At 37.6% G+C, this 27,848-nt stretch overlaps 1 protein-coding gene and 1 long non-coding RNA gene across 3 annotated transcripts in view; one reads left to right on the plus strand and one right to left on the minus strand.

Annotated features, from left to right (window-relative positions):
• RNF13 (ring finger protein 13) overlaps positions 1-27,848 on the minus strand; it is a 105,400-nt gene that overhangs the window by 37,511 nt on the left and 40,041 nt on the right. For both annotated transcript variants that reach the window (XM_067553265.1, XM_067553351.1), the window contains 2 exons: positions 5,955-6,042; positions 3,243-3,333 (listed from right to left, as the gene is read on the minus strand). In XM_067553265.1, coding sequence (XP_067409366.1) covers positions 3,243-3,333; positions 5,955-6,042 — 179 coding nt within the window. The remainder of the gene's footprint in view (positions 1-3,242; positions 3,334-5,954; positions 6,043-27,848) is intronic.
• On the plus strand, positions 615-27,601 carry LOC137156626 (uncharacterized). The gene is made up of 3 exons (XR_010920845.1): positions 615-711; positions 2,053-2,102; positions 27,286-27,601. It is a non-coding gene; the product is annotated as an uncharacterized lncRNA (long non-coding RNA).

A 27,848-nucleotide genomic window follows, 5' to 3' on the forward strand; every position in this document is an offset into this window, starting at 1 on the left:
GGGGACAGGTAGATAAAGGCACACAGAATTGAAGTAAATTGCCAAAGGTCACACAGCAGGTTATTGTAATACTGCAGGGCAGGGGCTGCTCTGTATGTGCATTGCATGTGCACCCAATACAGCGGGATTCTAATCTTGATTGAAACTCTAGGCACTTCCGCGATATAAACAATAACACTTAGACAATGTTTTAATCTGTAGATCTCAAAGTACTTCGTAAAGGGAGTCACTGTGCTCCCTAGTTTCCAGCTAGGAAAAATGAGACACAGACAGGGGTAACAGTGCACTTTGATCTGAGAAAAGTGACTATTTAAAAATGTCAACTTTTTACTCAATAGAGCTGGTCCTTGAGCGTATCAGACTCGTATGTTTTTTTTTGGACAAAAATAAGTTTGTACTCATGTTAGCTTAGCCAAGCCAACACAGCTAAGACAGCATGAGCTAGGTTCTTCTATTCCTTTTTGTGTATCATTGTCAAGGAGTGTACTACCCTTTTGAGTGATAGGCTGGAGCCTGCAACCAAAATAGCCTGCATGTAATTAAGGAGGCCCTCAGCCCCACCCTGGGGCTGGGCTATTTAAACAGGAAAAGAAAGCTGAGCAGGAAAGAGAAGACTAGATGTCATATAGACTCTCTTAGGCTTTATAGGACAAGACTGACTAGAACCAGAAGCTCTGCTACTTCTAAGACTGGGAACTCTGACTCCTTGAGGTAAAGGCCTTCTGAATTTTAAGATTGCTCCTTTCCTGTCAACTTTAACTTAAAGGCTGGTGGGGAGAGACATAGTTTGTTTGTGTTTTGGTTTCCCTTTTGTTGGATCCTTTATGATCATCAATATAACTGTTTTCTATCCTGGGCCATATTTTGTTGCTGTTTACAATTATGTTACCTTACTGAAGACCATGAGAGTGCACAGCTAAAACTGATGGCAGAATTTGGCTCACAAAGTCTTTAGTACTGGTGATAAGCAGGAAAGAACTCAGCCTGACTTCCATATCCCATGCTGAGTTTGCAGAAATGGCAAGTAGGAAAAATATTTTCAGATGTAAACACAGCATGCTTGATTATAGAAATAATTTAGGGACAACAAACCTGGAGTCCCAACTGAATTTAGTTGCTTTCCAAAGTTCAATCATGTTTAAATGACTGACTTAAGCTGTATAACAAAGAAACAGATCACCTGCAACTCACTCTCCTATACCAGTCACTGGACTATACTGACTCTCAAGCAACTGAAAACTTGCCCTGCGGTTGCTGAAAGGTTTTCAAATCTCAGTAACAATCTGGCCAAACCTAGCTCAAATTTTGGAGGCAAGCTTTGCATGTGCTCATTTACAGCTATATTCATGCTGCATAGCTATTAAATCTTTCTGTAGTATACCTGCAAAGACACACATGATAAGAGGAACCCTATATTTCAGCATGATTTCATATATTCCATCAATATTCAGTGACTACAAACACTAGTTTTCCTTACCATAAATTCCTTGAAATAACATACAGCCATAAAACAATCTCTGACATGAAATATTTAGCAGCATGGTTCATGTGCCATTCAATCAGACTGTAACAGGACTGAAACTGAAGAGTAATCCCCATAGTCTGTACATTTAACACAAAGAATTGCTTTCATGCTGCTTCATTTTTGTGAGTTACAGCCTTCTAGGCCTCCAAGAACTGGAAAAGGAATACCTTCACTTATGTTGCCATTCCATTAGTCCTTTCCTTCTCACTGCCTACTTCTGTGATGCCTCTCCCTGTATCCTGGAGAGTGGAACAGATTCCTCTGAGTTCATTACTAATGTAGCTACAATAACTGGAAGGGCTTAGCTAGACTATTGTCGTTAGAATTCTATCCTACACACCCAATGTGTCACCTGCTCTTCCACAGTCTATCAAGTAGCGTCCTGAGGTTGGGTCCTTACAAAGTTGAGTCTCTCATGTCAGCAAGACCTGCTGCTGCTGTGAAACCAGGATTTTGGTTTAACTTGTGTTTGTGTAGCAACTGTCTAACTGACTGACTAAAATTCAGTTCAGGCCTATTTCTCTTAGGACAGCCTTGAAAATTTTGCTTGCTCAGCGCAAATACTACTATTTGATGGGTATGTAGCTTTTTTCATTTTCAATCATCATAGTAAAGAGTGGGACTTTGGGCTTGGACTGGTACATTTTAATGACCATTATATATGATTATATTAGGCGAATACTGAAATATGGTTAGGGCTGGTATCCGTTTGGTTTTGTATAACCTAAAGGTATGGTTGGGGGCTCTAATATATTATTGCTATTGTATTATATAAATTATGTAATGCACCAATGGCCTGACTAAAAGCTCACTGAAGTCCGTGGAATTTTTTCCAGTGACTTCAGTGAACACTGAATCAGGTCTTCTGTTTCTGAGAGAGAAGCAGTAAACATAAATAAATCAGTACAAACTGGCCTTGACTGTCTTCTAAACACCGTTTAACAATGGACTATAAGCTGTAAGTCTTTCAGTTGACAGACCAAAAGAGGGGTGAAATAAAGTGGGAAAACCAGCCTACAATCAGTATGCATAAATGATTATTATCATAAATTCATAAATGTGTACAACTTTATCCGTGATTTTAGTGATAGTAAAAACAATAAAGTTTGATAAATGCATGAGTTTAGTTTTGAGTGAACATGCTGAATGTGAAATTTAGATGACGTTTTCTCTAAAGTAACTTCTAATGTACAATAAATATCCTTTAAGAATGTGAAAAAGGCCACAAATATCTTATGAATCTCAAGAAGCTTGCCAAAGTACCAGTCAAGCTGACAGGCGCAATAAATAGTATTCAGTAAGCATTTTTCAAGAGAACTAAAAAAAACTTAAGAGCAACTAAATTTTTGCTGTAGCCAGTCACAATTACTTTAGGGACACATTGTTGAAAGCTACTGAAAGTTCTAACGACTGTTCATTTACTTAGTAATTTCCGATTCTTAGACTGGCTGCTCCGCCAGTCGTTTATTTAAAAAATACTTAACCACAAAATCACATAGGGATCAAGCTTCTTAAAGTCAATGTTTAAAGTACAGAAGGTGAAATCCTTGCCCCAGTGAAGTCAACGGCAAATATCCATTTAACTTTAGTTTGGCCAGGATTTCATCCAGAATTTTTTCTTGATTATTCAGTAAAGGTTAAACAAAGGTGATAACTTAATCCAAGGAATGATGTTACTTCATATTTTACATAAATAAAAAGGTAAATTATTACTTACCCCTTTTCATAAGTGAATTCATCTTTTAGGGAATTAGCTGATGTCTCACCAATAAAGACAGATGGAATATCAATTTTCTTTAAAACTTCAACTGTTCATAAAAAGAACAAAAGAGACTAGTACTGACATACAGAACTCAGATTCTAGGGACACACCATTAGTTAAGACTGGCTCGTGATGTCTTAGACATGTCTCCACATACTGATTGTCTTATAAAGAGCCATCTTCTAAGATAGACTTAGTGTACAACGTGCTATTAATTTAACATACTCTGTTAGCTAAAGTGCCCATCTACAAAATGATAGCACTACTAAAAGTACAGGATATCTTAGAATTTTACTGTCTGTGCAAAAAATATAAAAGGTTATAAGAAATCCTTTGGTAAAAAGGAAATAAATTAGTTTAACCAAAGCATTATTAATTATGGCCTGATCCCCAGCTAGTATAAATTGGCATAACATCATTAACTTCACAGAGCTATTCTGACTTATAAGGCCAGATCCTTAGTTAGTATATGTTCATCCACATTTTCATATAAATGAAAGCAGTGTAGATGACTTTAGGCTAGCAAAAATCCAAAAGTAGAAAGGAGGGAATGAGCAAGCCCAACCTCACTACTCGTATCTCACAAGAAATCAGACTGAATGAAAGCAAAAATTTTCCTCCATCACAGAATGCAACCACACGAACTTGTAACATTTCTCTTGACCTCGAGTGGAGAAAACCTCATTAGTATTTTAAAAAAAAAAAAAAATGAAGGCGAAAAATATAGATGTTCTACTAACTTACACTAGTTCCTCTCAACAGTGCGTCATCTTATTTCAGCAAATCTATAAATATCAGTCTTTAGTTAATATTATATTGTAAGCTTTGAAATGGAAAGGATTTTCACAGGAAGGTTTTAACTACATAATATTCTTACATTCTTAGAGGTGTTTCACTACTGAATCTGAAATGGTAGAGCTCTAAAGAACTATTTCTAACTCGAGATCTGTATAATAATATAGCTGTATTTTGTGCTTCTTTATAGCCCTTCATCTCAAAGTGTCTTTACACACACACAGGACAAACTCACCAAGTGGGTTCAATTCCACTGAATTCAATGGAATGGTAACTGCTTAAGTCAATAGTGACTTTTTTTTCCCCACCTTCTGAGAAAGGAAAATACTAGTCCCTACTTGATAGATGGGGACACAGAGGTGTAGAGAGTTAGTCTGCTTTTGAAAATTTAGACCTTAATTTTGGATGCTCAGTTTGACGCTTCAGGCCTGAAGTGTCAGAGGGGACTCCCAGACCTGTGCCATAACTACAACTACAGGCTGCCACTCAAGCAAATCTATAAAGGCACTTATTAAAAGAGAGGTGCAAAATGTAGGGCAGCAACAAGGCAGGTTTGATTTTATGTACTAACTAGAGCTGTGTGAACCGGCTGGGTTTGGTTCCCAGGGAGCCCTGGGAACATCTTACTTGGTTCCAGTTCATGTGGGTTTGCACCTGTGAGGTTTTTTCCCCAAGTTTCAAGATCAAATGAATTTAAAGTTTCAGTGAAATTTGGCTGACATCAAAGTATTCAAATTTCCCAAAGAAACTATATGGAATCATACTTTTCTGACTGCAATGCAAAAAATATAATGGTCTATGGTGATTTGAAACTTTTTAAAAGGTTTGTTACAAACCTGGCTTGCATTTTGAGTTTCTAGCTAAATCTGAAGCCAAGCAAGCATCACATGCTTGGTTTCACTGAACACTTCATACAGCTTTCCCACAATTTAGTGTTTTGTCTGTTGAAATTAATTTCTCAGATCACTGAAAGATGTCTTTATCCTGAAATAGTTTGTTCAGTTATGTTCTTCAGTACTCAATCAGCTGAAGAAAAGTGAAGGAAAAAAATCAAAATATCATAGAAAGTTAACAGCACTAATGACAAGAATCAGTATATCTATCCAAAATATGCAATAATAAAAACTGAATACTTCCTTGGCAACTGTGGGATTATGTGGTAGTGTGCAACTTCAGAGATAAAGAACCTCTTAAATCCTCAACAGTAAATTACATGAATGCTTTCTCATGAACCACTGAAATACATATCACAAGAAGCAGCTGACATTTTAGTCACCTTGCAGAGATGTTCTCAACTTACTACATATTGAACATATCATATCAAAACAGCAAGCACTAGAATCAGACCTAGTGTACACTGTTATTACTTTTTCCAAGGGAAAAACTGAAGGTATGTATATGTGTAATTATCTGATGGGGGTTATTTAGGTGAACAGTCAGCTGTGCACAGAACCCTGAGCATGGAAAAAGACTTTCCCCACCCCAAGATTACAATTTTTGGGATCATCTTCTCATGAAGCAGCAGTAACTATTTTTTTTGCTATAGTTTTCTTCAGTAATAACAAAAGAGAATTGAGCTCATTCCAGCTATTTATTGAACCAATCACACTCCTCTTGCTAATAAATTTAACCACTTGCCTTCCATGGAAAAGCTGAACCAAATTTTTAACAAGGAGAACAGACAGAACACAAACACCATAATGCTACAAATACCATACATATATAGGCAGGCACACACACCAGCTTCTAACATCTTAAATACATTAAAACAAGGGGGGGAAAGCTCCTGATTATAGTAAACTGAAGTTAATACTATATACTATAGTGGGAAGAATGACTTTCAAATGGGAGAGAAGTGATACCTGTACTTACTGTCATTGGATCCCATGCTAATTAGGTCATCAGAATCAATATTGTGAACTATAGCTGCCTTGTATCCAGCTCTCTGTGCATTTAAAACCTGTAAGTCATACACAGTACTTGTTATATCAATATCAATCTACAATAAAACAAGATGCACTCACAATGTTGTACATGACTCTGTTCTTATTCAGAAATTAGGCATTATTTTTCAAACAACCACATACTCCAAAAGTAGGATGCTACTGTACTTTAACTTTTCTAAAAAGGTATACAAATTTCTGTGCAGGTAGGTTTCACATTTAAAGTTGCATGATTTTAAGATAGTTATGTAAGATTAAAAAAAAAAAAACCCCTTGTTCATATCTGAAAATCAAGACTAACTTATTTTGATTAACCAGTAGTTTCTCTAAGATATTACAGATGACCTGTAAATGTTTATGCCTTTAGATCATGCTTGGATCTCTTTATAACTCTTCAGTTCCCGATATCACTAATGTTATCACAGTGGTACAGCATTATGAATATGGACCAGATCCTAAAGTACAGCTGCAATGTTGGCATATTCTGGTCTTAAAGTAGGCATAGCTAGACATGACTAGATTCCCTTGGTGCATGACATTCTTCCATTATATAGAGCTGGCATAGTAAGTTATACACTGGCAGCAGGGAGGATGTAAGTGGTATGGTCATGGCACTGTAGCCATAACTACTCTGCTTCACTGGTCTATGGCTGCCAAAGGGCCACGGAGATCTATAAGCTGTTCTAAACTATGCCAGGGAACCAGCCAGAGACCGCAAAGGCCATTTTTACACCCATGTGTAGAATAGCACAGTGAATTCCTGGGTTGTAATTGAGTGATCTGAGCCCATAAGTCTAGTCTCTTTTATAAGTATGGGGTCAAGATTTTAGAAGATTGTCAGATCACTTGGTTTGGATATGCATCTGAGGCCCCTTACTTTATCCCCCTTCAAGGTGACACTATTGTTGTGCACTTATCTCTAGGTAATGTCATCTGCAAACACAAATTAAACAGCAGTCTTTATGCTGACACTCAGATCTACCTCTCTGCTCCGGGCCTGTCTCCTCCTGCCCAAACTAAAACCTGGGCCTGTCTCTCTGACACTTCCTTGTGGATATCTAGCCACCAGCTCCTGCTACACATAGCTAAAACACAGCTCCTAATCTTCCTGTCCAAGCCCTCCCTGATACCTTCTTTCTCAATCACTCTGGACAACAGCATCATCCTGCCTGTCGCTGAGGAGTGTACCTGGGGATCATCTTCAATGTGGTCCTCCCATCCAGTTTATATCTAGATCTTACTCATTCTTTCCATGTAACATCTAAGGTGCAGCCTTTCCGATCTATTCACAAAGCTAACACTCTTGTCTCGATTACTGCAACATCATAATCTCTGGGCTTGACAAATGCAATCTTTCCTTACTCATATCCATTCAGAATGTTGCTGCTAAGATCTTTTTTCCCCTAGCCTGTCACCTGACCGTGTCACCCCTCTCCTTGCCTCCACTAGCTACCTCTTCTATTGAATCAAACATAAAAGTGTGACTACAAGCCACTTAAGACCCTTTACAGTCAATCCGCATGCTACAGATTCTCTCATTCACTATTGAGCTGTCAATGCTCACCTGCGATTGACCCATGATGCTAGCCTCCACTGCCCACTTATTCATCTCAAAATTTAACACTTTAGTGCTTTCTCTCATGCTGCCCCTTGTTATTGGGCAGTGTTCCCCATAAACCTCCATAACTGTTATCCATTATTCAAATCCCTCTTCAACTTTCCTTAGTTGTGATGCTAACAAAACCCTTGACAAGGTAGGGTGCTAGTGTACAGAGACCACTGCCTATTATGAGGAACAATACTGTCTCCTTGTTTACTTGTACTCCATCTATATCCGTCTCCTGTCTTACCATTAGGCTGTAAGCCTCTTGGGATAGAAACCAGCTTCTTCTGCATTTGTACATCACCTAGCACAATGAGGTGAGTATGGCCCCTGGGTGCTATGGTGATACAAATAATAAATCATTTTTCCAGTCATGAAGATCTAGACATGTGGCTCCTTCTGGGAAGTGTGCCATCACCTCTTTCAAAGTGGCTGTAGGAGCCGTCAGAGTAGCATTGGATGTTCTCCACCCTCATGCTGGACTGAGCAAGCATCTCACACATGGGATACCATTATAATACAAACTTTTGGCAAGCTCACTATAATTTTTCAGCCAGGACTTAACATGAACACTTGTATTTTTATGTGAAGGGTAAATGCAGTGGCTACCACTAAAACATCAACATTTACCCAGAATTACTGTCCCACACCATTGCTTTCCAGATAATCCTGTGAGTACAGGGACAGACTGCACCATCTCATATACTATGGTGTCGTAACAGCTCTCATTAAAAAATTGACCAACTACTGTAACACTTTTTTTTAAAGTCTACAAATCTTATGAAGTACAGTCCTGCACATACATACATAGCAGATCTTAATGCTTACTGTGTTATCACAAAACAAACCGCTTCCTCTCAAAGGACTCTTCCAGACAGATTTTAAACATAGTAGGCCAAATTCTTTAGTCCTCTTTCTCTTGCTATTCATCCATCCACAACTGGCAACTGTGCCACTGTGAAGCATTAGCTTCATTCAGCCATAACAGCAGCAATCCTCTAGGGCAGTGTTTCTCAATTAAATTTGGCCACTAAACCCTTTTTAACTTCTGCGGGGCCATGCGATACCCTCCACTGAAAAATCTGGGACATCTTCCCCTTTTCGGTGGTGCAGCACAGTATCGGCTGTTTTTGGCAGTGCAGTTTCAATTTTTCGCGGAACCCTGAAATTCATCTTGCGGAACCCCAGAACACCAATTGAGAAACGCTGCTCTAGGGATGAGCTACTTTTCTTTCGGTAGGACTTGATAATTCAGTGGTGTGAATTTGATCTCTTGCATTATCACTGTTTGTTGCATGGTTCACAGTGTGTTCAATGCAACATCCTAACGAAATATGGGTTTAACAAAAGTACATTGATAGGCCACATCCTTGTGAAGAATGTGCCATGTAGCCCATTATCAGGTAATCCTTATGCTTATAAGATACATGCTGGCTAGTTAATGTTGAAGGCAGACACCTTTCCAGCAGCTACATACTGCACAAAGCTGTTCAACGCTCTAATGTTTTCCATGTTTGTAGGGAGCCAATTTGGTCTAGAGTCAAGACCTGTATCTTTTTTGGCTACATTTTTTATTTTTGCTTTGATTTCACCTCCCAGGGGACTGAAACCATGGTGAGGGACGTGTTAATGATCTTAGAAGTTTTCCAGTTTTACATGGGTACTTTTAAAAACCAGAAAGTCTCCAGTTCAAGCCTGAGACCTCCATGGTATAGCTGTGTAATGGCCTTGTGAATAAATATGACTTCATAGTGGAAAACAAAATAAAGAGATGGAAAGGAAGTTAAAGACTCAGCATCACTCACCAAAATGGCATAAAGATCAAAGTTGAAAATAACTTGATGAACCCTTCCTTTTTAACTTTCAAAAGTATCTAAGGCACTTAGAGTCCGAAGTCCTACTGACTTAGCTCCTGAGTCAATTAGGAACTTCTGAAAATTTTACCCTGAATCTCTCCGATTGAATAATCTCCATCTGATGCAACTGGGAAATCAGAACTGCCCTTTCAATGTTTTCTCTTACTTTGTTCTTTTCAAGCTTAAAATTCTAATTCTTAACTTACTGTCCAAACATTGCAGTATTGAACTAGCACAAGGTAAACTGAAAATGTAATCGTTTAGTCTTTCATTGTTGAAGCCAAGAGAAGTTCAAGAACAAAACAAAAAGCCACAAACACTATTCTTTCAATTTTAATGAAGCAAGAGTTCCCAAACTGATGTTTCATCAATTCACTTCAACACAATATGAAGGTGGTATGTAAACCACCAAAATTTGGGAACTGCTGGAAGGTGTTGTTTGTAATGTAGATAAGGACAGTTCTCATGATAAGATTTTTAAGCAGACTGTGTTCCTTTTAAAATCAGAGGTAAATGTGTTTGCAGAATCTTTAGCAGACAGCATAAAACTCAAAATATTCAGTAGATTAACACAAACTATTCTGCAGAAAGAGTACAAAAACAAGGAAAGCTCTCCCATATTTACAAACCATCCTACATGTGTCAGAAAAGTCTATTCAGTTTAAACAAAGTAACAGCTGTCATTTTTAAGAATACGACATGGCAATATGGTCTAATTCCCTTTATAAGAGCTATATGTGAAAGGCTGCATGCTTACAAAATACACTACCACCAAACATATGGTTTAAAAAGGAAACTAAATGACTCTCCTAGGAGAAGTAAGACTAATGAATAACATGCAAAGCAACCACACCTAAAACTAAAACAAGAAATGCTATCTGACTTTGGCCAGCTTAGTGTTGGAGTAGGTGGGACACAAGAGTACCTATCTACTCCAAGGACAGATTCACTGCATGTTCATTTCTGTGAAATGCATATCTGGATGGGTGGGGGTGCTGGCTTCAGGGGTTAGCTCTCATAAACAGGTGTAAGTGGAAGGATGTGTTTACGGAGAGGCAGTAGAGGAAGGGAGGCATCTGTAGATGGGATGTAGGTTAGGAGTGGTTCTACGCTGTCCCAAAAAAACACTGGGGTTCAGTTTCTGGTCCTGGTATCTTGTTTTCCAGGCCAGCAGAGCTAACTCACTTAGAGAAGGGAGTACACTGCATTGTTCAGCAGGGTCACTTCTAACAGAATAAGGAATTACATTATCTTATTTGGCCAGAATGTACGTCATGAGGCAGGGCTATGAGAGTGTGAGGGGGGGGAAAAAATAAAGAGAAATCATCAACTCTTTCCTGGATTTAGAAGGCACCTCCAGGGAGGAAGGAAATAGTGGGCTAAAGTGTGCTCTTACTTATTGCCTGCAACCCCATCTATCCATTTGGTTTTGAACTAAAATTGACTGTTCACCCAGGTGCATTAGTCTCTTAGAATTTTATATATCTTAGGTAAAATTTGGGAGAGAAATATAACTATTTTGAAACTCAATGTTTTCAAATCAGTTACTCGTTCCACTGGAATGTGTAGGTGAGAGAATTACCGCATGTGTGCATGTGTGTGCGTGCATGCTTTTTATGAAACTGTGAGATCTGACCCTTAAATCTTGCAATTTTTCTACCTCTTTCTCCCCTGTCATTTAGGCTTTTATTTCTCCATCAGATGTTGACTTTAGCCCATACACTATATTATTTATGCTTTTTTCCTCTACTCCATATATATTAATATAATTACTGATATAAAATTGATCTTGGTTTCCATTTCAAACTACTGATCTCTCCACACCCCAGCATTCCATCTTATATAGCATACATTAGATTGCATAAATACAGACTGCTGTCATAGTTTTGGTTTAATACAATGGGACATTTGTATCTTCCCCACAAATGAACAAATCAAACCAACTAAGTTAAACCAATATTAGAGTCTCAGTCAAAGCCTTAAAGATCCTATTTCCACTTTATTGAAGAATGCTCATATATAAAATAGGGAGAGAACTGCATTCTTTAAATATCAAAGACCAAGAAATTACAGTATGTGAGGCCCAGATAAAGAAACAATATAGTTTGCATACCGAACTAGTCTCTGTGGTATGTGACAGTAACCCTCACTGTTAGCATAATTGTTGTTATATTTTGAGATTTCATTTTAGGTATATCTTAAAGCTGTTCAGATCAGTTGATATTTTGGGGAGAGTTGATATGGGTGCCATTGAGGTAACTTGTTTCAAACCCTAGAGGATGAAGGTTGGGTTTTGATACCTAGAGAAGATATTACAAAAGTAGTGGATGAATTCAAATGAAAGGCCTCTCAAACCAATCAAAGTAATAAAAATAAGCTCAAGCAAAATGAAAGTTAAAACTAGTAAAAGCTTAGCTAATTTTATAGTTTCATTATATCTACAGGCTGTTGATTTCCTGTAACATCAATAACTTTATGAAGTTAATGAAGTTAAATAAAAAAGCAGATAATGAAAAAGGGTTTCAGGACCAGAGGATGTAGGATATGCATGAAGCAGTTACTCAGTGTGCTTGCTTGCTTGCTTGCACAGAAAATATAAGACCCAGAAAAAAAAACACATCAAAACATTCATATTGTGCCTGATCCAAATTAAGTCAGAGGAAAGACTCCATTGACTTCAATGGCGTTTGAATCAGGCTCACTATGAGTGTCAGTTAGAGCTGCCACAGCACATGGCATGGAAAAGTACTTGCAATCCCCTTGACCACAGGCATGTTCCTACATGTCCAGATGATTCTTAAGCATAGCCCCTGGTTTCTTTCCCTAGGCTCATTGTGTAGTTGATGGCCTTTGACTGGCCCTTAATCAGGCCGGCCAGTGCTGAGGCTAATCTGTTGGGAGTGTCACCCAGTAGCACAGTGCAAGGTTTTAGATACCTCACATATCCATAACTTGCAATACAAAAATGATACATAAAGAAACAATATTATTCTACTTAGAAAATTATAACCTTTCCAATGGTACCAATGGCACATCTCATACAAATTATTGCAGTTTTGCAGTATTGATATCAATATTATAAACAGTCACTCATATTCCAGACAGCATCACACTTCCTAATGTTACATTTTCATGTAACCCATGACTCAGAAATTTAATAGCAGAGGCTATTGGTTTCATATTACTAATTTTATTTATAAAGTGGGAAAGCTTGCCAATATTTTTAGCAGATTATAAAATACACAGATTAGAGAAGCAGGGCTGCACTTAAATTCCCTCATTCATGTTTGTTTCTTTCTTGCCCCTCACTTGTTTTTATTAGTAATAAAATATACCCTGGACACCCTCCAGGTATTAGAGGCTAAATACAGAGATGAATACACACAAATCTAGAGGGAGTAAAATATTGTCATTTCAACCTTCCATCCCTTCCCCATGTATATATTTAAGAATTCCTTAAATTTAAGCTGTTTAGAACTTTAGGGATTTTTTGCACCAGTGTAGTTACATCAATATGAGGTAAATTGCACCAGTGCTAGCTCACTTTGCACCAATGCATCACATCTACATTGGGGAGCTGTACCAGCATAACTATTCCAGTGCAAAAATCCCTATTGTAGGCATGCCTGCCCTTTCTTACAACTCACAACCATTTAACAATACAGCAACATGCACAAAGGGGGGCTTTACATAACCCATGTGCATGCACAACTGTCAACTCACCAATAGAGCTTTTAGAGATTTGCATTTCTTGTATGCACACTTACATTTTTGAGCATCCAACTACCTATTGTGTATGAAACCTAAAATATGTTTCTGACAAGTCTGTTTTACAACATAACTTTTATTGAAATTTATTGATGAGAAATTTCAAGAACATTAATTTTAGCCAGGAGCAAATGAATCTATTTCGATATAAGAATCCAGCCATTCAGTGTGCTGCCTTATCATGAGTGGTGATTTTCCTCGTCACTGTCTGGTTGCCATTCTAGTAGCTTAATATTCATAATACTTAGTCACCATTTAAGCAAAAGCGAGCCTCCCCTCCATATTTTTCCACAGTCCAAGCTAACCCATGACCACACACTAGGACACAACTTCAGGCATTAGTTTTCATTAAGTCAGTTCTTTATAAAAATATTAACTACTTGCCCCATATCTTAAACCTTAAAATTTAATGGTATAAAAATGTCCAAAAGCCATTATAGCATCAGAAAAGCCCAAGGAACTTATGTCTCTTATTAGAAAAATGGCAGAAGCATGACACTGAATACTTCTCTTCTCCACAGAAAGACAATGGAGAGGGTTGGTTGGTTGGTTGGTATGTTTTAAAGAAACACTTTTTCTACTAGCTTAAGTTACAATTGTCACATTAACTCTGTACATGACATATCACTGAAAATGACCTTCGTTCCAAACATCTATAGTCAGTGTTCCCATCATCTGAAATTAACAAATAGCGCCCATCATTTTGTAGGACTCACAAAAATATAAAATCAAGTAAAGGGGAGTTTTGCTTGATTGTAGGACAATGGTTCTCAGCCAGGCTATATGTACCCCTGCAGGTACTACATCAACTTATCTACATATTTGCCTAGTTTTACAACAGACTACATAAAAAGCAATAGTGAAGTTAGTACAAACTAAAATTTCATACAGACAATGACTTCTTTATACTGCTCTACATACTATACACTGAAATGCAAGTGCAATATTTATATTCCAATTGATTTATTTTAAATATGGTGAAAATAAGCAAATTCTCAGTAATAGTGTGCTGAGACACTTTGTATTTTTATGTCTGATTTTATAAGCAAGTAGTTTAGGTGTGGTGACACTTGGGATACACAAGACAAATCAGACTCCTGAAAGGGGTACAGTAGTGTGGAAAGGTTGAGAGCCACTGGTGTGTAGGGTATGGGGCTACCTCTATAGCAACAATTAATACCATTCCTAGAGCTGTGCATGCTCCTGATGATATCACTGATGACATTAGCACACACACAAATTAGGACTGTCAAACGGTTTTAACCCCTCCCCGCCCCCCCGCCCCCGCTAATTGCAAGATTTTAAAAAGAGCTGCGATTGATTGATTGATCAATAGAATACCAATTTAAATTGAAGTATTTTTGGATTTTTCTACCTTTTCAGATATTGATTTCATTTACAACACAAATAGAAAGTGTACAGTGATCATTTTATATTTTGATTACAAATATTTGCACTATAAAGAAGATGAACAAAAAATTGTCTTTTTTCAATTCCTCATACAAGTTCTGTAGTGCAATCTCTCTACTGTGAAAGTGCAACTTATAAATGTAGAATTATTTTTTACAAAACTGCACTCAAACAAAACCATGTAAAATTTTAGAGCCTACAAGTCGAAGCATGAAGGGGCATACAAATGTTTAGCATAACTGGCAGTAAATATGTTGCAATGCCAGCTACCACCATGCCATGCAAACAGCTGTCTTTACATTCAGGTGATGTGAAAATAAAGAAGCAGGCAGCATTATCTCTGGTAAAAATGTAAACAAACTTGTTTGTCTTAGTGACTGGCTAAACAAGAAGTAGGACTGAATGGACTTGTAGCATTTTTCACTTCACTTCATTACATCTTTTTTTTTTTTTTTTTTAAAGTGTGATTAATTGTGACTATTTTTTTAATCTAGCTAATTTGTTTTGCATTAATCACATGCATTAACTGTGATTAATTGACAGCCCTAATAGAAATTCATAAAATGAAGCCATGTTGGCTTCAGTCCATTATAAAGCACAAATGCAGGAGTGTGAGGAAGCCAATCTTTGTCAATTATAGAAGACAGAGCTTCTCCACTACTCCATAAGCAATGAAAAGGGCTTGTGACTATTCATAGGATATTTTAAGTTTCACCATTACAGCATGAAAAGTATTAGGTGCAGAGCAGTAAGAATATTGAATAAACAATTAAACAGACACACAAAGAATCCAATGCTAAGAGGAGTTGAAGGCATCCATAATCTATTAAAGTCAAATGAGCGAGCGTGCGCGCACACACCTCACAAAAAGCACTCATCACATTGCAAGATTAGGCCCAGGATTTTTATGAGAATCATCTGGTGCATCAATTAGACAAATGTAAATTAGGTTTTACTATATTGTGAGTTGTAGATTTTGTTTACTTTGCATATATACTGTACATACAGAACTAGAAAACTAGGAGTGTACCTTAAACAGACCTTTTTTTGAGATGGACTTTCCTCGTTAAGAATTGTAACAAACATGGCTGGGTTTCTGATGATGTAGTACCAAGGAAATATGCCAGTCCATATTATAACCAGTGATACAAGTAGGTAAATCTTTCAAGACCTCATGACAAAACACTGCAGGGAAAGTATGTGTAAGTAGTAACCTATCTATGAGCTTGAGGATTAAATACCAACCAGTCTGGCAGAAATGCAGATTGGTTAACCTTTCCAACAGGATCTGCACAGAGTAATCTGTGAAATTAAAGGGCAGAATCTGGTATCAATTTTTCTACCGAGATTCCATTAAGAGATTAGCGGAACAAAGGACAGACTCATACACTTAATATATATTTACAGACATTGGTATTTATTTATCATATATGAAGGAAAGGTCTATTAAGAACAATATGGAAACCACCCTACAAATTGATACATCTATAGTATACAATGTGTATCACTCTTTACAAGCATTCTACTCAGTAGAGCATGTCTGTGCCTACCTGCCTACAGAACTTTATTTCCAATAGTTAAGAGGAAAATAGTACAGATTTTAAAAAGTTTCAATATATTTCTGTCGTGATCTGGCTTAAAACACAAGAAAATTCAACTGCCAGTTTTGTCTCTTACCCATCTTGCTTACATTTTGGCCCTGACTGATTTCAGTAGCACTCCAGGAATCTGCCTGGATGCAAGAAGTTGAAAGATTAGCATATATTTAAGCTTGGCAGAATATTTTTTGTATAATTTTGATCAATAATATTGATGGGGGTCTTTTAGCTTTTTATTTTCATAGTTAAATTTTTATAGCTGCAGGAAATTACAGCAGGGACAAGAATATGGGGGAGTTAGATAATAATGACAGTTAATTATGAGATTCAAAAAGTTAGCTTTATACTGTTAGAACACATTGACAATTTGTTTTAACATTGACAACACATTTCAAAATATACAAAATAGCCTTAGTTTTGATTTAAGTGCTTAAGCAGCATTTTTTGTTTCTCTGCCCAGCTGTAAATTTCTAATTACTGATGGAAATATTTTTTCATTGGTTTGAATGGTAAAATCAACATTTATTGACATTTTACCGATAACTCTAACCTTATCATGCCTGTGTTGCACATTGGGGTAGGTGGATAGGAAGATACCTCATTTGCTTTCATGGATGAGAAGGCAGAGCTTTATTATTAAACTTGACAATTGTTTCATTTAGTTCAGTGTAATTGCTTTATGATTAAGTAACCTAAATTATATATAAAGGATCATATTTTCAAACACTAGCCTCTGTTTTGGGATCTGCAATTAGTAGGGACAAATATTGTGCACCTGTCTTCATCTGTGCCCACAAAACACAGATGCACAAATGGAGGATCAGTTGAGGCCATGCTGACAATCAAGCATTTCATTTTTTGAAACTACTGTATTTACATTCTCCATTTAAAAATGGAGATGGAGAGCTGTGCTGTTTTTTATTAACATACTACTTGCCTTAAAACTAGGGGCTTGGAGATGAGATGAATAATTGAAATGATGACTGGTTATGTTCACTAGCTACTCAAATGCAGATTTTCCCCAAAACATTGTAATAAGACTATTATTTGTCTCCATTCTAACCCAATACAACTTGCCTGTGCTAGCTCGCTCTCCACCCACAAAAGAAAACTAAACTTGTCAGAAGAAACTTTTTTGTACAGCCAGACATAAGCTCAGCTCCTTGAAGGCTGTCAACAATATATATTTCAGAGTTGTCATTGATGACTACCCTCATTGCATGCTTGAGAAACAAAACTACATGTGGGATTTCAATACACATCACCTAATGACAGATCTCTTCCCACACAAGATACTGATCTATAGCAAGTAATATCACATTGTAACAGGTCAAGCTACAGTTCAAAGAATCTTGAATCTGTACAATTTACTCCAAATCTTTGTTTCACATCTCTTGCCTTTCACCTGTCAATGCCAAAACAAACTTTAAAAATTCACTGCATGTAATAGAGGAGGAAACAGCTGGATCTGTTCCATGTTCATACTCCTAAAAGATCAGTGCATACACGTATATTTTAGTCTGTGTACTTTTCAAAACCTGTTTTGTGTATGCATGAAGATACCCTTGCTAATTCTCTATTGAGGACAATATAATGCACTGCATTATTCATATAGAAATTGATGCCTTTAAGATGGGACATAAAACCAAAGTCTGCCTTCTGCCTGATTGTGATAATTAAAGATTGAGGATCAAAGCAGTAATGTAGGTTTTAATAAACTGAATTCTCATTGGAGGGAGATGGAGTTTAGCATAGGTTAGTTTAGCCACTTTTTTTTTTTTTTTTTTTAATTTTACTGCTACACCACTGACTTAAACCCAGTGTCATGGCCAAAATTCCCTTACACCAACAACGTTCTGACTGCTGAAATTCTCCCTGCAGTTTCAATGAGGGGAGGGGAGGGGAAAGGAGAGGAGAGGCATTCTTTTTACTTTTCTAACCACCTGAGTGGTGGTATGCATTACTAAACAGCTGTTGCATTTCATGCCAAAGGTGGCTGCATTTCAGTAGCAGAAGAATGGATCCCTATATATATTACATAAATTCATTTAAGTCTGTAAAATGCATTGGGAACCTTGAGGATGCAGTATTATCATACCTAAAATTTTAGTTCTACATGTCTGTTAAATTCTACTACAGCCTGAAAAGCACTGGAGATTGCTGAACACATAGTCAGCACTGAAGAAATTAATACTGCTGTACTTTTAAGAATTAAAAAAGGCCAGGAGCTCCTTGTACCCCAACAGCCTTACCTGCTGTTCTTAAGACTGTTTCTGGTCAGCTGTTCTAGTTCTACAGAATTCCCAGCAGACTTGACATCAGTGTCTGGACCAGCTTTACAGAAAGAGCTCCTGTCTCTCTGGGGCTCCCTCCTTCTCTCTCAGTTGCTTTATGGTAGCTTAGCAACCAAAGATTTTCTTGTGAAAATGACTCTCCTGAACCCATCTGACGGCTACATTTTATAGTAGGTTAAACTATGGAGAAAAGCTAGAATGTCTTCGTAACTGTCAACTTATTGATCCCATTTCCTAGTCAACAGGACCCATTAAAAAAATTAACAGTGTGAAATGCACAAAATTATAGCATGCAAAACTCAACATCAGTTAATTGCGTTTCTTGTCATAATGAAGGAAAGCAAGTGGAAGTTTTCTGCTGCTAAATTCATTGTCAGCAAACCTAAGTCCAAACTATGGCTCTTAGAAGTAGTGACATACTGGTGAGAGAGGTGACTGCCTGTTGTACCCAAGCAACAGTGGAAGGAGGTATTATGCCTTAAATTGCAGACAGGAGTAAATATAGAGGCACACTGCAAAATAATCTCACACACACCGTTTTGTTTTTTGTTTGTTTTTTTTTTTTTGGTGACACTCCCTGTCTCCAGTCTGATCCTGTAATCAGAAACAGCCCTCAATTATTCCAGTGAATTAGGCCCCAAACAGGAAGGCTCTTGTTATAAAGAACATTGTGATGGTATTAAGGATTTAAAATAAAGGAGAGCTTTATGCTTGTGAGCAGGGCAAGACACAGTATGGTGGACACTAGACAGAAATCCATACAGGAACTTGAAACGTCAACGTGCATTAAGATCAGTGTGTACTGTTTCTGTAAATTGGTGTTCTCTGGAAAATGTGAGGACTTTACTAAGGTATTTAAAAAAAAAAAAAAAAAAACCACCTCCTTAAGAGGACAGGATGAATGTTCAAGGGCTATTTGAACCACTGTTAAATACAAGAACAAAGGAGAGATTGCTAGGCACAAAACAAATTAAGATGGAATTCTTTACTCAGAGGAAACATAATTTATTAAATAAACTACCTATATTAAGGCAAGGGGAAAGAGGTACTAATATGCTGGGCATCTGGAAATTAAGAAATGTTTTGCAGGCTTGCTAGTGGCACATTTTTATAAAAGAAATCAAAGTGCATCGGAAATAACCATCAATTAGACTTTGTGAGGAGGGTGCAGGGACTGTTGACTTCTGAAATACACATGATCCATGAGCCTATCTGGCTGATGGGCTGGTGTTTGATGATGAACCCGACAGTCAGGAAGAGGAAGTGCTGCAGTACTTCTGCCTTCACAGTGGGTAGCACAGAGGAGGCGGATGCAGTATAGCATGATGGAGCAGCAGATTGAGAGGCCTGGTTGCATGTGAGGGGAGAGAGATGCAAAGGGGAAGTAAGTGAACAGTATGACAAAGGGAGGAAAACAGGAAGTAGAAGAAGAAAGGGAAAGCATTATAACACTGGGGATTAAAATGCTTCCAGTCTGCATCCTGCAGAAGGATGTTGAGCACATGATCAATCCCAGAAAGCCCTGATTCATGCTGATTCCTCTTGAGGCCTCATTACTGTGAGGTGTGCACACAGCAGGAATGAAAGAGCAAAACAGCTGACAAGCAAAAAGATCAGATGGTGAGGTAATAGCTTTTACTGGACCAACTTCTGTTGGTGAGACTCAAGTTTTTGAGTTTAAAGAGCTATGTGGGCTCAAAAGTTTGTCTTTCACTAACAAAAGTTGGTCCAGTAAAAGCTATTACCTCACCCACTTTGTAATATCATTGGACCAACACTGCTACAACAACACTACAAAGCAAAATGGACTAGAAATAAAACCGAGGTTATATTAGGCTTGTGTGTGAAGAGTGATTAACATATAGACTATCTGTACCTTGAATAATCATTTTCTTTTTATACTCACTCAAGCAATTATTAACCTAAATCTTGCCACACTGTGACTTCAACGAGGGGTTCCAAAAGGCAGCAAGCAGCATAGAAATGTCAACACTTCATACGCATTTTTCTTTAGATGATTTATGGTCTGAACTTTTAGTCCCACTATAGACTAGGAATAATGCTTGTGATGTGGGGATATACAGCAATCAGAATCGTTTCTGCTGTTATCAGATGCTTCATTTCATTTTTAAGGGTAATCACCTGTAAAAGGCACCCAAGCCTTAGTAAAAACAGCAGTGATACGCTGCATGTTTTACTGGGTCACAAACGTGAGAAATTTTGGAAGAAAATACGGTGATTTAACTTTCACCCTAAAAAGAAATTATGCCAAATAAAGGGGAAAATACCTCTAAGTACAAATAAGAGGAAAAAAGTCCATTATATTGCAGATCTCCTCCTTTGCTGCAATTTCTTCCGAGTTCTTGAGAGAACTGTATCAGATGACATAAACATTGTTTTCAAAAGAATGCTAAATAGACATGACAAACCAAACAGTACCAGTCAATCATCTTCTTTTATTACAGTTAACCCCCTTCATAAAAAACAGAACAATGACTGAAGTAACCAAATCCCTAATGCTAGAGAATCTCCGATTCAAAAATTGGCTTCCTAATTCTAGTGATGTAAGATGTTCAAGTCTCCCCTGCTTTCATCCTAGTTTTAGCCACATGTTGCTCAGTAAATCTAGCAGTGTTACCCAGGAAATGAAGACTGTTCATCCCTCAGAAAAACTTCTCAAAATAAGAAAGGAATGAAGATTTATGGTGGTTCTTGATTTCTATATACTTAGTCTTTTAAAAAAAAAAAAAAAAAAAGACACTTTTTTTTCTTCTTGTATAATGACAGACCCAGAACTTTCTGAAAGACCAAAAGGACATGTTGCAGATTTTTAACGCCAAACATTCCAACAATAGGTAGGGGACAGTTTCCATTTTACATCATGCAACCTAGTCCAGAGAAACTAGTAATTATTTATCTAATCAGTATTTCTTATATTTTAAGCTCTTTGGGGCAAGAACTGTTTCTTCATATATGTTTGTACAATAGGCCCCCAGATCTGATAGGTGGAGCTGGTTGTGAATTTCTTAGTAAACCATTTTCCTGTTTGAAAAATGTCAAGGATCTGAATCAAACATAAAATCCATAAAAACAGTTCATCAAAACTGAAACTGTTCACAGGAAAGGGTTGGTTTTCATGAATTACTTGACTTGAAAAATTTTAGATAAGGTGGCCAGGGTAATACATTTCATTGGCTGAAGAAAAGCTGAATATAAGCTCGAAAGATTGTCTGAACCAACTTCTGTTGGTGAGAAAGAAACAAGCTTTCGCTCTTTTGTTCAGCTCTTTTTCAGCCACTAAAAGATAATAACCTGAATCCAACACAGCTACAATACCGCAAATAATTGAAAAATTTTGACACTGTCAAAACTTCTTTGAAATTTTGAACTAAAATCCCAGCTTCCAGTCCAAAATTACATTTATTATTTAGCTCAAACTTTGAAACAAAAACAAATCAAATTTCAAAATGTTGGATTTTAACTATCAAAACAGGACATTTTGACTGACCAGAATTCTCATTATTTCCTCAGTCTGTCACTTAAAACATTTTGAGATTGACTTTTCAGCATGATTTGGCATGGAAAATTGTTTCAAAATTTCAAATATTTTCACAGAACAAGAAAACCATTTCCCACCCTGCTGAACTAATAGGCTTTTTACTAAAATATTTAACACTAATCGTGAGGTACGGTGTTAATTTGAAGATTGAAACAATCTGGCTGGGAAAGAGGTGTGAGGCAGGGGAGCCATAGGCAGGATTCCCACTTATAGTTCACCAACTAACACAAATCCAGTATTTCTTTCAGTATGAAGCTAAGACAACTAAACGAAGTGAGATTTACAGGTATTGTATTCCTTCTGCAGTAAGGGGATTGCAAATGCATATAATCTTCAGTGGTGCATTCATGCAGTTATATGGATGCATGGAGTATTAACCATGGCTATCACTGATAGCAGCAGAACATTATAATTGAGGCCAGCCACTAGGGGGAGACATGCTCTCACCCACTGAGTCTTTATTGTTTATAAAGAAATTGCTTAATTTTGGCAGATTCCAATATGCATCTGACAATTGGGAAGTTGAATGAATGAATGAATGAATGAATTCAAAGATCTTGAGAATATAATATTTAGACACAGTTAACAGCAAATATCTGCAAATACATATAATTTTATTCTTCCAAAAAAATCAAGTGAGCATGCAAATTTGATTGTTTCAAAGCAGTTTCCACATCATAAATCAGATCCACAATATAGACTGACTTCCAACTAAAATATTGTTCACAAAGATGGAGAATCCAAAATTTCTTTGCTAATCAAATTTATTCCTACTAGAGGCCTTTGCCATGGCATATGTACAGAAGATACAGGCAGAAAAAGAATGGGATGATCCTCAGCTCCAATGCAGATGATAATCTATGCCAATTTACACTAACAGACGATCCGATTCAACCATAAAATCACAGAAATAGTTGGCATAGTTCATTAACAGATAGGAATGCAAAATGCACACAAGCAAAATCCATTCTAAAACTTAATAGCCTAATAATCAATCTGGACTTCCCTTTTCTGGTACTTTTAACTGGAAAAGCACTAAAAATAGCTGTGATCTATAACTGCCCAAGTATGAACCCACTCAAATAAGTGAAGTAATTTTTCTTAGTGCTTCAGTTGCACATTTTTATTAATATAAACTGAGTCTCAAAAGCAATGGAAATTTCTACAGATGCATATTGCAACTGCTTTCTGACACAGTCAATATACCCCAGGATTCCATACCATACATGGCAGGAAAAGCTACTAGGTTAGACAAGGCTTTTGTCTAAGAAGACTGCTCTTTATCTAGCCTCATCTCCAGTTTTGAGCAATATGTCAAAACATTCAGAGCCTGACCTTTTTAAACTACCTAGTGTGATCAAGGTACTCAGTTCTTCCAACTCCCATTGACTCTCTATTATGCAGGGTGCTCAAGATCAGGTACTAAGGCAATGATAAGTTTAAGGGGACAAGTTTCATTTTCATAAAACAGCAGAAATCTTTTTAATAATAAATGCTTTATTTATAAAACACTATCCCAAAATACAAAGCCAAAATACAAAGCTGGGAACAATTATTTATCATGTCGTCTGTGCTCTTTATAGATATTTAATATTCAATGCGATTTTCAATTTTAAAGTTTGAATGTTTTTGATATTCAAGATCACAAAACAAATTTTTTGTCATACAGGTGGCATACAGGTGGCTTTAATAACCCCATCACTCTTGAAAATGGAGTACAAGCATCTCTTCCCAAAAACATACCAGGCATAACTGAAGTTTTTGAAAACTATTTTCAGCACTTTTTTGGTCTTTAGAATAAGTACACTTTACAAACTGATAAATCAGATTCTGAAAATACTCCCTAAACAGTTGCCAATGTTCTCTTTGGCCATAGCTGCCCAGCAAATTCACAGAAACCTACAAAATTATGTTAAGGAATGATATTGTATGAAGACAGACACAATGCATTTAGTCTACCAACAGCTATATTTCTCTGATATTTGGTTGAAAGAATGCAGCTCCTACATTCAGTGATCCCAAGTGATAGCAATTATTTTCTAATCAATAGGTCTTTCCATGTAGTGTTTGTTTGAATACCCTACACACAACTTCAGCAGACATTCTATGTGCCCAAGTGCTGCATCAAAGATTTCTGGTTGTTCCTTTCATTGCTGGTTAGCATGCAAAATGCACAGGGCCAGTTGTGTGTTCCTTAAGCACAGCTGGCCAAATTCTGCTCAATTACCCCCATGTAAATCCAGAATAATTCCACTGAAATCAATAGCATTGTTTTGGATTTACGAGTAACTGAAACTGACAGCAGAATATGGGCCACCACAGAGTAGGGTACAAAACCAAATCCATGCCTCCTTCATTACAAGAGGTTAGCCATATTGTACAGCTTGTCACCACAGCCCAGGTCACAGCAATTATCTATCCTAAAGGAAACTGGCAATTGCATTTTAGCAGTTTTCCATGTTGCTTGAGGCACTCAAATCACTTGGGAGATTCACAGGCCACGATACTGGATTCTACAGTATGCTTAAAAAAAAAAAGAGTCACTTCTATTGCTATAGCTCACATCCCTCTTCAGCAAAGATAGTAAGAAATGAAACGGGTAACAGCAGTTTTCTTCCATTATTGCACTTAACTGTGAAATTCTAAGGTGAGATTTACATGATGCAGGTGCTGAAAAATCCCGTATTTGTCACTGAAAGAGTTCTTAATGTGTTTTTCAATCTAGATAATTGAAAATCTGCTTTATAAGTAAACTTAAAGCAAATAATCCTTTAAATCTATGAAGGTAGATCAGAACAAAGTCACCTATAAATAACACTTTTTTTTTTTTAAATAAATCACCCTGGACTCCTTAAAATTGGGATAAATTGTTTAAACTGAATTTCAATAATTTCAGATTAAAGATTATTATAGTGATATTATTAAATTATCTATGTAGCACCAATAATGTGTTAAGCATTTTGCAAATAAGTAAGCAAACAAGATTCCTGCCACAAGAAATTTACAATGTACAGATAAAGATTGGGGGAAGGGATGCAATATAAAGCAAAAAAGAGAATGAATAGTGAATATCCGCATATATCCTGCTAGTTCTGCAATTTTTTGCCTAGTTCTGGAGTTTCTACTTTTTTTGGTTAACATTTCATTGTTAGGAAGGGCTAGGTTTTATAGGCCTTTTAAAAGAAGCGTGACTGAGGACTTGAAAGAAGGATGGGAAGCATGGCAGACCATGTCAAGGGGACAGTGCATGCATGCCCAGGGGATAGCTTGAAAAAAGGAAATATGATGAGACTGGAAGGATACATGGGACTTTTTAAATATGTGGTTTAGACAGAGCAAAGCATTATGGTTGGAATGGCATGTTCCTTCTCAGCTCCTAAGGTCAGTGGGATAACAACTCTCCCAGAGAATCTGTTTTAGGCCTAAATTTCTCAGCCAGAAGTGAATTTAAAAAAAATATATATATATATTTAAAGAAAATTCATTCAGACTTTTGCTTTTAAGTAGAAGATGGAAAAACAGGAATTTATAGCCATTAAAAACCTTGCTGAGATGTGTGGTGGTTTTTATGTCATAACCCACAGCAGGTTTTAGTTTATACAGTTTAAACTTGGTGAATACATAATTATAACATACGAATTACCAGACTGGATCCAGCCAGTCCAGTATTCAGTGCTTCAAAGGAAGGTGTGAGAATTCCACAGCAGGCAGATGTGAAGTAATAGATCACCCACATTAGGTCTCATTCTGATCGTGGCTTAAAATCCTGACGCATAAGGTTCAATATTGCGTTCACACAACTTATCATTACTTAAAACTCTGGATATTCTTGTTATCCCTATAGATGTAGAATTTGAATCTTTGAATATTCTTAATAACTTCTTCCTGTTCTAATTCAGTTGTAATTTGCATCCTACCCTTTACTGGACACACACACATTGTTTATTAACAATCTTTAACATATATCTGTCTAACTTATGGGCTCCTCAGCTCCTACCAGCTTTCCCCTAAAACACTCCCCAACATTTTATTTATTTCATCTGCCAGCAGTCTGGTTCCATTTTGATTATGGTAGAACTCAGCCCCTCGATATAGTCTCTGCTTTGCCAAAATGTTCCCCGGGTATGTTTACACTGCTGCAGCAGCAGGCATCGATGCAGTGGCATCAATTGTGTGGATCTGTGTAGACCCACTTGGTCAATGGGAGAGCGCTCTCCTATCAGCTGAATTAGTCCACCTCCCCAGAAGGCAGTGTCAATGGAAGACACTCTCCCATTGACGTAGCATCGTGAAGACACCATGCTGTGTAGACGTAAGTACGTCAACATGAGATACACTAGTGTATCTTGCATCGACAGTGTAGGCCAGGTCTCAGTGTCTAATCAATTTATCTGCCTTTCTGCACCATCTTCTCAGCCAGGCATTGAAATTCTGAAGTTTCCTCTGCCTGGCTGATCATTTTGGAGAAAGCAACCTCCGATGTCCTGGACTTAAAAATTCCAGGTAGAAGGCTTATCTTCCAGAACCTATTCTATATTTCCCTATGCCTTATTTACCAACATAGACAACAACCATAGGTTCCAACCAAAAGACTGTTTAGATGTCTTGTGACATCTGCCATGTCAGCACTGAGCAAGCAAGCCATTATGCAGTTTGCACAGTCATGACATACCTAACTGTCTACATGCCTGAACATCGAATCCCTTCTCATCACAGCTTGTATTGCCCCTGTATTGTAATTCCATCCTCTGGAGCTTCTGTATGTGAGGAATTTATCAGTCTTCACTATTTCTGTCAGAAAGAAGGTCCTGTGTGAAGTGTGTCTGTCTCTCTCTCCTTTCCACCTAAGTGCTCTTCCAGACTGGCTTCCCCAATTGGAGGATCTGGGCAGTCAATTCAGAGGTGGGCTTGCTCTACAACATTCTTATAGGCTGTGCTTGTGATGAATTGGGGGTTCTGTCTGTACCATTTCTGAATTTTCATAAGAAACTGGATCATGAAATTACTATGTCATGGAAAGGTGCGTGCGTGCGTGCGCGCGCATCCACCATGAGTTAGCAAAAGTGCCAGGCCAGAGACAATGGTGAATGATCAGCACTTAAAGTAAAACATCCTGGGAACAATAGTTTTTGCTCTGCCTGGGAGAAGACACTTCCTTCCTGTTGTCTGTAGCAAAGGGAGTTTCGGAGAAATGAACAACTATTGAACGGCAGAACAAAAGAAGCTGGAGACTACAAAGGGACTCTCCGGGGGAAACTGGAAAAGAGCCATTTTGAACCATAAGAGGAGGGATGTGCTGCAGGAGCAGAGCAGGCATGGGGATGGAGGACCCTGCCTGCCAGAACACAGATGATTTCCCCCCTTCCCCCCCCACCAACGACTCTTCAGGGAAGAGGTGAGCTAGTGATGGACATTGTGTTTTTATCTGAACTCCCTTGTCCTTTACATGATTAAATATAAACAGTGTAAAGTTTACAGGCTGAACAAAGTGTGCATGTGCACACGCCCTCTGAGGGAATTAAACTGTAAATCAGAAGCTTCGCACCTTTTTGGTGGAGTTCTGGGAGAGGAGTGTATTTGAGTATTGGGAAGTCTGAAGGGCCAGCACTGTGCCCAGCAGGAGTGGGCAACTGGAGTTCCAATACTTGAGGAGGGAGCAGAGTTGCCAGATAGACACTATCTCAGGGCCCAGATCTAGGGACCCGAAGATTGAGGCAGTGGCTGGACTCCATTCA

The sequence above is a fragment of the Emydura macquarii genome, unplaced genomic scaffold (genome assembly GCF_026122565.2).
Source record: "Emydura macquarii macquarii isolate MOO-44397 ecotype Brisbane River unplaced genomic scaffold, CSIRO-AGI_Emac_v2 contig_18, whole genome shotgun sequence".
In the NCBI taxonomy this organism is placed as follows: domain Eukaryota; kingdom Metazoa; phylum Chordata; order Testudines; family Chelidae; genus Emydura; species Emydura macquarii.